The sequence below is a fragment of the Callithrix jacchus genome, chromosome 14, assembly GCF_049354715.1.
Source record: "Callithrix jacchus isolate 240 chromosome 14, calJac240_pri, whole genome shotgun sequence".
Classification (NCBI taxonomy): Eukaryota; Metazoa; Chordata; class Mammalia; order Primates; family Cebidae; genus Callithrix; species Callithrix jacchus.
In genome coordinates this window covers 105,050,378-105,061,254 of record NC_133515.1, presented here as the reverse complement: position 1 = coordinate 105,061,254, position 10,877 = coordinate 105,050,378, and the positions used below count along the sequence as shown (strand labels likewise).

Below are 10,877 nucleotides of genomic sequence, written 5' to 3'. Positions count from 1 at the left end.
GAAATTTTTTATGATAAATATTGAGGGGAAAAACGAAACAGACTCTGGCTATGCCATAAAATTTTTTCCTCCTTGCCTATTTTAAGTTTTAGTTCAGTTTTATCTAATAATAGCAAAAAGGCCGTTCAATAAAACAGTTTTGTGACTCTGAAGTTACTTTATCTTTCCGTGTCTTCCTGTTAAAAGGACTAGACTAATATTCCCTGACTAAAGTTCTCAGTAATTAACTGTGAAAAATAAAAGCATAAAGGCTTTTCTCATTGAGACTATTTTTAACGCACTCTCATCCCCATATTAACATGGAAATATCCTAAGAGGAAATTGTCCAGTGCTAAAAGAACTTGCTATAGAATCATAGAATCGGGCCATTTCCATCCCAGCTCTACCACTTGCTCATTACAGGAAGGTTACTCACCATCTCTACAGCTGTGCAGGCCCAGTTGTAAAAGTGGGGATAATACCGATCTCCTCCTCTCAAAACCTCCAGTGACTCCCATCTAACTGAAAGAAAGATCCAAAAACACTGTGGAGCCGACATGGCCATCTTGACCTGCCCTCTGCTGTCCCCTGACCTCCCTGCTGTCACCCTCTGTTCACAGTGACCTCCTAGCTGCTCCTCGAACTTAACAGACACTCCCTACATAGGGCTTTGTACCTGCTGTGCTTCCTGCCTAGAATGCTCTTTCCCACATATATTCACATGGGCTCACTTCTTTCAGGTTTTTGCTCAAATTTCACTTCCTTGGAGAGGTTTTTCTTAGCCATCCTGCCTAAAATAGCTCCAATCCTTCCCCCAACACCCCTCATCATTCTGTCCCCTGCTCTATTTCATTTTTCTCTGTAGTTTTCATCACTATTTAATAGAATATATTATTATGTATTTATTTTGCTTGTTCCTCCATCTCCCCACACTAGAATGTAAGGGCTTTGTGAATGTAAGGACTATTACAATATAAGGACTGTTTTATTTAAAGAAAGATCCCAGCTTTCAGGTTCCATAGATAGCAAAAAAAAAAAAAAGAAAGAAAAAAGGAAAGATCCCAGCAGCTAGACCACTGCCTAGCACAGAGTCAGTACCCACCAAGTATTTATTAAATGGATGAATGAAAAATAGGGCCTGCCTTGGGTTCTTGTGAGAATTGAATGAGATATTTGATGTGTGTCACACAGTAAGTGTACTCAATAAAAGATGACTATGACCATTATTATTTTAAACAAAACTAATTTTCTGTTAAAGAATTTTATTTCCTGGTCTTGGCGTGGTGACTTCGCCTGTAATCGCAGCACTTTGGGAGGCCAAGGCAAGTGGATCACTTGAGGCCAGCAGTTTGAGACCAGCCTAGCCAACATGGCAAAACCCTGTCTCTACTAAAAATGCAAAAATTAGCCAGGCGTGGTGTTGCACATCTGTAATCCCAGCTACTGGGGAGTCTGAGGCATGAGAATCACTTGAACCAGGAGGCAGTGGTTACAGTGACACAAGATCACACCACTACACTCCAGCCTGGGCGACAGAACAAGACTCCCTCTCCAAAAAGAGAGAATTTTATTTCCTAAGTTGTTATCAGTCAAAGATCATTGAACTATAATTACAGTAAAACTCTGTCTCAAAAAAGAAAATATAGTAGGAGATGTTAAAATGAAGTTGTCTATATTAAGATTTGCTGCTTAAAAAAAAAGTTGAGCTGCATCTTTAATGATTCAAGAGTAGAACTCTCTTAACAGCAGCGACAGGGCAAGGCCAGAACCCCAACCCAGGGTCAGCTGCACATCTGAGGTCATCGATTCCTTTGCATTGGTCATGGCAATCTGTTTCAGATTTTATCCTGAAGAGGAGAAATGGTTGTAGTTCTGATCATTGAAGAGCGCTTGCCTCGACTCCAAGTGAAGACATGGTGTGCCACATGCCCTGCTCCTCCAGCTGCAGAGTTGGTCCTGTATGGCATGATCCGTACCTTTGTGGTTTTTCACGGGGCACGAGGGGGGATTGTGGATGATTTCAGACTTAATACTGCAGTATAATGCAGTGAGTTATACATAGAGCTTAGTATAGTCAGTGATGAAACTGCTGAGACTTTTTTTTTTTTTTTTGAGACAGAGTTTCGCTCTTGTTACCCAGGCTGGAGTGCAATGGTGCGATCTTGGCTCACCACAACCTCCACCTCCTGGGTTCAGGCAATTTTCCTGCCTCAGCCTCCTGAGTAGCTAGGATTACAGGCACGTGCCACCATGCCCAACTAATTTTTTTTTGTATTTTAGTAGAGATGGGGTTTCACCATGTTGACCAGGATGGTCTCAATCCCTTGACCTCGTGATCCACCCGCCTCGGCCTCCCAAAGAAGATTTTTTTCTCTGTATGAACTATAGAACTAAATTCAAACTGTATGAAGTTTTAGTGATACTATGACTTTAGGCACCAAACTTATCTGTTAACCTTACCTCTTCTAGACCAGAGCCTAGAACTGCAGAGTAAGTAAAAGAGGCTTCAGCTGGGCGGTAAAAATGTCACAGAGACCGTGACTAAAACTCAGCCTCTTTCTCAGAGAGCTCCTTAGACCCTCACTCAGAATCCCTGATTCTGCCCTTTAGGCTGAGTTGTCTGATTTCCAGACTCCTCATCATCAAAGAAACAAAAAAGGAGGGCTCCAAGAGGTGCTCTGCTGATAGACATCTTGATGGAAAGCATAAATGACACCCTTTGACAACAGTAGGGGAGCCAGCATCAGAATCCAAAGCAGACAGAGCTCCAATCACAGAGGCTCAGGTTCATGGCTCCATGCCACTAAATAAGGGGACTGCATCCCTGCTTCAAAGCACAGCGCATGTCCCAAGATGCTGCGTGCCTTCGAAGTGGGTTTCTTTTCATTAGCATGTTTTCTAATGTTTCTACAATAAAAACAGACAACTGCAGTAATATCATTTAAAGGCTAAAATATGTTGACTATGCTCTGTTTAAGACAACCATCGAAAATGGTTAAAATGGAGAGTGATGCTATGAGAGCAGATCTTTGGCTATGTAGAGAATTTTGTTAGGCAGAAGGACTCATTTCTGAGGGCTCAGAAGAAACAAAACATTTACTGTAAAATTATGAAAACTCTCAGAGCTTGGGAACTAAGCAAAGAAAGGCCACAAGAGTACTTCAGGTATTGGAGGCTGTTTATTCTTCCTAGCTAAGGCAGAGTTAACAATTTCAATGAATTGAAATGGCCTTACTATTCCCCCAGTTGTTGTAACAGTTGGCTAGGTCAGAAGACCTGACTTGTAGGTGATGGCTGTGACCTCCCTGGGAGAGGCACAGATGAAGCAGAGCAGTGGTCTCCAGTTGTATTCCACAGGAAATGGAGGTGCTTTGGCTCCCCCACAAAATTTGATTTAAATTTTTAAAATATATATATTTTTAACTATTTTTTAAACTATGGTTAAAAAAAAAAACAGTACTCAAATATGTCATATGCTTAGCATAGCCAGGTGTGGTGGCACATGCCTGTAGTCCCAGCGACTTGAAAGGCTGAGGTGGGAGAATCACTTGAGGACAGGAGATTAAGGCTGTGATGTGCCATGATCGTGACTGTGTTTAGCCACTGCATTCCAGCCTGGACATAGTGAAACCCTGTCTTTGAAAAATGTCTTTGTCTAAGCCAGGTGTGGTGGCTCACACCTATAGTCCCAGCACTTTGGGAGGCCACAGCAGGTGGATCACTTGAGGTCAGGAGTTCGAGACCAGCCTGGCCAACATGGTGAATTGCCATCTCTACTAAAAATACAAAAATTTGCCAGGTGTAGTAGTGCATGCCTGTAATCCCAGCTACTTGGGAGATTGAGGCACAAGAATTGCTTGAACCTGGGAGACAGAAATCGCAATGAACTGATTATCATACCACTGCACTCCACCTGGGTGACCGAGTGAGGCTCTGTCTCAAAAAATACATATATAAATGTATATATGAAGAAAAGCAAGAGGCCACCATTTTGTGAGAATTACTGTAAATGGCTTATTTTTTTTGCCTTTATTAAAGCAATGAACAAATATTTGAGGCTTTTATATTTCCTACTGGTAAACATAATAAAGCATTAGCTTTATTATATAGTTTTAAAATAGCCTTAAGATTTTAAGTGAATACAAAAAAAATTAATTTAAAGGATTCTAGAGGAAATGAACATTTTTGAGCCCTTGCTACGTGCTAAGAATTGGGTTAAGTGCTTAACATATATTCTTTTTTTTTTTTTTTGAGATAGAGTCTCGCATTGTTGCCCAGGCTGGAGTGCAGTGGCACAATCTTGGCTCACTGCAACCTCCGCCTCCCAGGTTCAAGTGATTCTTGTATCTCAGCCTTCCACGTGACTGGGACTGCAGACATGTGCCACCACACCTGGCTAATTTTTTGTATTTTTACTGGAGATAGGGTTTCGTCTTATGAGCCAGGCTAGTCTCAAACTCCTGGTCTCAAGTGATCAGCCTGCCTCAGCCTCCCAAAGTGCTGAGATTATAGGCATGAGCCATTGTGCCCAGCCAAGTGGCAGAGTTTTATGGTGCAAACATAGACATTCAGGAATTTAGGACCATACATGTTTTGTAAGTCATAGTATCTTAAAGTTTATAGCTTCTATGTGTTATTTGTTTACTTGCCTTTTAAACTTGATCATGGACAATTTCTGGTATACTCAGAAGTAGAGTAGTATGAAGAACCCCCCATCTCTGTTACGCTTGTGACATGGCAAGACTTGCTTCACCCAGGCTCCAGCTCACTCTACTCCTCTGCCCCCTATTATTTGGAAGCAGACCTCAAACATCATATTTTTAAAAGTAAAACTGTAATACCATTAATCAGATATAAAAAAATAGTAATTTCTTAATATTATCAAACATGCAGTCAATGGTTAGATTTTCCCAACTGTCATATAATTTTTTAAATGAATTTAACTCAGAATCCAAATCAGGCTCATATATTGCAGGTGGTTGACATGGCCTGTAAGAGTTTCAGTTCATGAGGAAACCACCCCCCCTTCTCTCACTCTCTCTCTCTTTCCTTTTACAGTGTACTTATTGAGTAATCCTGGTCATGTGTCCCACCAATTTCTCATAGTCTGGATTTTGCCTATGACAGTGCCATACAATACCATTTAACCTCTTCCTCTGTCCCTGGATACCCTATGTTTGGTGTAGTTAGAGTTTGAGATTGGCAGTTATGGCAGGTGCAGTGGCTCATGCCTGTAATCCCAACACTTTGGGAGGCTCAGATGGGTGGATCACCTGAAGTCAGGAGTTCAAGAGCAGACTGGCCAACCCCCTCTCTACTAAAAATATAAAAATTAGCTGGGCATGGAGGTGCACGCCTGTAGTCCCAGCTATTTGGGAGGCTGAAGTGGGAGAATCACTCGAACCCAGGAGGCAGAGGTTGCAGTTAGCCGAGATCCCACCACTGCAGTCCAGCCTGGCAGACAGAGCCAGACTCCATCTTTAAAAAAAAAAAAAAGTAGGTTAAAAAAATAAATAAATAAATAAATAAAGGTAGGCACTGTGGCTCACACCTGTAATCTCAGCACTTTGGGAGGCTGAGGCAGGCAGATCACGAAGTCAGGAGATCAAGACCATCCTGGCTAACACGTGAAACCCCATCTCTACTAAAAATACAAAAAAAAATTAGCCTGGCTTACTTAGGAGGCTGAGGCAAGAGAATCACTTGAACCCAGAAGGCAGTAGTCCCAGCTACTCAGGAGGCTGAGGCAGGAGAATCACTTGAACCTGGAAGGCAGAAGTTGCAGTGAGCCGAGATCGCACCATTGCACTCCAGCCTGAGCAACAGAGCAAGACTCCATCTCAAAAAAGAAAAAGAGATTGGCAGTTAGCATTAGTTAGAGATTTGATCAGATTTGGGTTTTACTATTTTAAAATAAGGGAAATTGCTTGGTAAACTCTTCTATCGCAATACATATAGTACTGCAAGCCACGTTATAAAGTTTGGCCTCTTATTTTGGGTAGCAGTTGGGATTATTTGTTTTCTTTAGTTCGTTTTAGAATCTCTCCCTGTTTGCTTTTGTTTGCCTTGACCATGGTAAGAGGGTGGAGTGGTGGCCTATCTGGAGCGAAGAAACTTTGAGCAAAGAGTTGAAAGAGCAGTTCCTAGAACCACCTGTGGCCCTTGTGTGGTGGCCATGCACAGTGTGAAAATGTTTTCCTTTGTGCAGTTAAGGAGTTACCAGATTGTTCTGAGTTTCCTTCTAGCTCAGGGTACTGTTTTAAACCTAACCATATATATTTGCTAAGTTATTTGTGGGGAGGTTCAGGGATTAATATGTGCATTTCTCAGTTATAAGCTCAAGAGAAATTCTTTTTTTCTTTTTCTCTTCTAGCTATTGTACACACGTGACAACCTACGAGGAATCAAATTATTCTCTGAGTTATCAGTTTATACTAAATCTCTTCTCCTTCCTGCTCAGAATAAAGGCTTCCCTTCTCCATGAAGAAGTGAGTTTAGTTGAAAAGGAACTTTTTAAGAAAAAATACAGTGTAACAAAAAAGAAATCAAAATCCAAGAAACGGAGACGATAGTGAGAAAATGAAACTTTTTTGGAAAAAGATCTTAATAGTAACATCAGATTTTAATATAACATTCCAAAGAATTATGGAAAATACTGCATATATATGTATATACTCTGACACATATTTACATATGTATCAAGTGTGCTTAGAAAAATGTATATTGTAAAGCAGGTAAGCTTTGTTTGATTTTATTTTTCAGAGTATGAATATTCTAAGAGAAAGTTAAAACAACAATAAATTGTATAATTGTATCCAGAAATGTGTATTAATTGTCCTTTAAAGCTAAATTTTTTTAAACTAGATCCCTTCCATATTCTTTATTCCCCAGAGTAAATCCCAGATGGATCAAAGATTTAAACTTAATCTTTCATACTTAAAAATATAAAAGTATTAGCAGAAAATAAATACAAATGCTTTGATGATCTTGGAATGGCAAAGTCAATTTTTGCAGCATACAATGGACAAAGGAATAATTTCTTTTTTTTTTTTGAGACAGAGTCTTGCTCTGTCTCCTAGGCTGGAGTGCAGTGGCACACCCTCGGCTCACTGCAACCTTCACCTCCCAGTTTCAAGCGATTCTCCTGCCTCAGCCTCCTGGTAGCTGGGACTACAGGTGTGTGCCAACACGCCCGGCTAATTTTTTGTATTTTTAGTAGAGATGGGGTTTCACTGTGTTAGCCAGGATGGTGTCGATCCACCTGCCTCGGCTTCCCAAAGTGCTGTGATTACAGGCATGAGCCACTGCACCCGGCCTAAGGAATAATTTCTTTAATGTATCAGTAGCTCTTGCAAAGCAAAAGGAAAAAGACAAGCTGAGTAAGGGATATGAAAACATATCCCATTGCCTAGGCTGGTCTTCAGCTCCTGGGCTCAACTGATCTTCCCGCCTCAGCCTCCCAAAGTGCTGGCATTATAAGTATGAGCCACTGTGCCTGGCTAAGACTTTTGATATTTTTTTATTTTTGCAACTTTTTATAACAAGTTATGCAATGATTTGAATTATATGCATGTAGAATTTTGATCTAAAAATTTAAAGAATAAATAGTTAAAGGTTTTACAAAAGCAAAACAATAAAACTCTTTCCCTTTTATATACATGAAGAAAAAACTTTCTGGAATGATCTATTTTGCAATAGTGGTAATTTTTGTTTGGTATATAATAACTAGTGATTTAATTTTCTTGGTGACTCTGCATTTTATAGTTGTATATTAAGAGTTGTATTAATTATTTTTTGAGGTAGTCTTTATCACTCAGACTGGAGTGCAGTGGCGCAGCTGCAACCGCCACCTCCTGGGCTCAAGTGATTCTCCTACCTCAGCCTCCATAGTAGCTACAGGCCCATGCCACCATGCCTGGCTAATTTTTTATTTTTTTTTTGTAAAGATGATGGGATCTTGCTTTGTTGCTCAGGCTGGTCTTGAACTCCTAGCCTCAAGCAGTCCTCCTACCTCTGTCTCCCAAAGTGCTGGAATTACAGATGTGAGCCACTGTGCCCAGCCTGATTTGATAGTTTCTTAAAAGTGAAAACTATACCTACCATATGATCCAGCCATTCCACTACTAGGTATCTACCCAAGAAAAATAAAAGCATGTTTCCACACAAAGACTTGTATACAAATATTCATAGCAACTTTGTTTGGAATAGCTAAAAAAAGGAAAGCAACCCAAATAGCCACCAACAAGTGAGTGGATAAACACATGGTGGTATATACATACATACGATGAAACACTACTTAGATGTAAACAAAGGAACAAGCTATTGAGGCAACAATAGCCCTGCTCAGGAGCAGGATTTGGAGGAGGATGTAAGAAGCATATCTTTCATAATTTAAAAACCTGCTTTCTAAGATTTGAGATGAAAAATCTTTCTTGAAGATGAATCTCATGGAATTGACATGATTTGAAGTGCTATGGCACTTCATTTGAATAAAAAGTCAAAGTTGCTAACAAGTTCCATGTGCTTACAAATGTTGGGACAGCAAGCTCAAAGCTAGGAAGTTTTGGGCCACTCATGAATATGAAGTAAGATTAAGAGGGGAGAAGGGCCAGGAGAAGGACCTGTAATCCCAGCACTTTAGGAGGCCGAGGCAGGTGGATCACAAGATCGGGAGTTTGAGACCATCCTGGCCAAGATGGTGAAACCCCATCTCTACAAAAAAATTAGCCGGGCGTGGTGGCAGGCGCCTGTAATCCCAGCTACTCAGGAGGCTGAGGCAGAGAATTGCTTGAACCCAAGAGGCGGAAGTTACAGTGAGCCAAGATGGCGCCACTGCACTCCAGCCTGGGTGACAGAGTGAGACTGTCTCAAAAAAAAAAAAAAAAGGAGAAGGAAATGAAAAATAGGGCTTTCCATACATTTTCCATACATTTCAAATTTTATGAATTACGATTGAAGCCTAATGATGAAATGCTACTCTCTAGAAGTCAGTGTTTTCACATCTAAAAATAGTATCATAGAAAAAGCTTATCTGTCTACTGCCAAAAAGGGAAGAGGGACTTAGTAGGCTAGTAATAGCACGTATTGAGCATCTACTGTATATACACATGAGGTGCTGCCTATAAAATTCAGTCTCCGCTGCTCTGTGAGGGCCATGCAGTCATCCTTATACAATAGGTGAGGAGCTAGGGCTTCCGCTGTGAAGTAGCCTTCCTAGGGTGCTCAGCTAGCACAGAGATGTGGTGAGATTTGGGCCAAGTCTCAGACTCCAGCTTCCAAACCACATTAAAAAAAAACTCACCTGCAGACTGCCTATAGCTTTAGCAGTCACTATGTCACCATTTCATTTGCATCCTTCGGGTGGAGAAAGGTTTGTGAATATTTTAGTCAATTTGATTCAATAGACATTTCTTGATTATTTATCACATTGGTTTTCAAAGTGCGGTCCCTGGACCAGCAACATCAGCATTACCTCGGCACTCATTAGAAATGCACATTCGCAGGCCTACTTCTGACTCCCAATCGAGAAATGCAGCATGGGTCCAACAATCTGTTTTAACAAGTCCTCTGGTTCGCTCCAGGCTCCACGGTGGGACAGTCACTGGTGCTCCTGGCAGCTGAGACAACAGACCCACTGTGGAAGCTGCAGCCCATGACCACCTCCCATGGCTCCTCTCAGTTCCCATGGTCCTGAAAGCCCTCCATCCCCTGCAGGGCTGCCCCACAGTGGCCTTCCACATCCTCCTGGAGCAGGGGGTACCCGCCACCACCAGGGCTGCCCCTGTAGCTGTGCCACAGCTCTTCTGCCCAGGCACCCGCACTGGCAAAGGGCACCCTGTAGATCATCTGCTTGAGGCCTCTACCTAAATGTTTGCCTCAGCTGTTTCTAAACTACAAAAGCGCACAATCATGAAATGAGGCAGAGGTGGGCTGAGTGCCACAATGGATGCCAAGAGGAAGAGGGATGGATACGGCACTGGGAGGCTCTGGGCACCACTGGAGGGAGGCGCTCAGTTTCCAGGCTGCCCGGCCAGGAAAGGAGTCGTCGAGTCTTGATCTCCTTTCAAGAGTGACTTTGCCACTAGAGTGACTTATATGTTGATTTGGATGGAATCTCTTTTATGAACAAATTTTATGGTTTTTTTTTAAAAATGGATTATTCCTTGGCCAACTACAGGGTGGCTTATGTCTGTAACTCAGCACTTTGGGAGGCCAAGGTGGGTGGATCACTTGAGGTCAGGAGTTTGAGACCAGCCTGGCCAACCTGATGACACCCCATCTCTACTAAAAATACAAAAATTAGCTGGGTGTGTGGCGTGTGCCTTTAATCCCAGCTACTTGGGAGGCTGAGGCAGGAGAATCAGAGGTGGAGGTTGCAGTGAGCCAAGATCACACCAGTGCACTCCAGCCTGAGCAATAGAATGAGACTCTGTCTCATAAATAAATAAATAAGTTAGATTTCTTACCACTATAGTGAAGCATAATTTTATGATTTAGGCAACCACCCTAAAGGAAGATAACAACCAAGTGAGATTCCACATGGTCTCAGAGTTCATAACTACTGCAATACAAAATCACCATAGGTATTGATTTTGGGAGTGAAAATGGAATGCAGCAGATACCTGTGGAAAAGAGGACTTCAGTTGTCTCATGTTTATGAGCAGCCTAAGCCCAGAGCCATGCAAATACATAGCATACATGTGCTGAAACTAAGTTACATTTCTTGTTTTTAATGGTCTTAGTATCGAACTTGGATCATCAGAGCATGTTGGAAACACAGCTCTGAGGGCCACTTACTAAGCACCTGTGCTGTATCGAACATTTTGTATTTGTTCATTTAACGTATCCAGAGACATCTACTCATTTACGGCTATAGTGATTCAAGATTTGGTCACAGC

General features: G+C 41.6%; 1 protein-coding gene across 4 annotated transcripts in view; it reads left to right on the top strand.

The window, feature by feature from the left end:
• The window catches only part of TAF1B (TATA-box binding protein associated factor, RNA polymerase I subunit B), a 77,167-nt gene extending 70,366 nt beyond the window's left edge, over positions 1–6,801 (top strand). For all 4 annotated transcript variants that reach the window (XM_078349972.1, XM_002758040.6, XM_008981147.5 and 1 more), the window contains one exon: positions 6,353–6,801. In XM_078349972.1, the coding sequence (XP_078206098.1) occupies positions 6,353–6,551 (199 nt within the window). In that variant the 3' untranslated portion in view covers positions 6,552–6,801. The remainder of the gene's footprint in view (positions 1–6,352) is intronic.
• Positions 6,802–10,877: the final 4,076 nt, after the last annotated feature.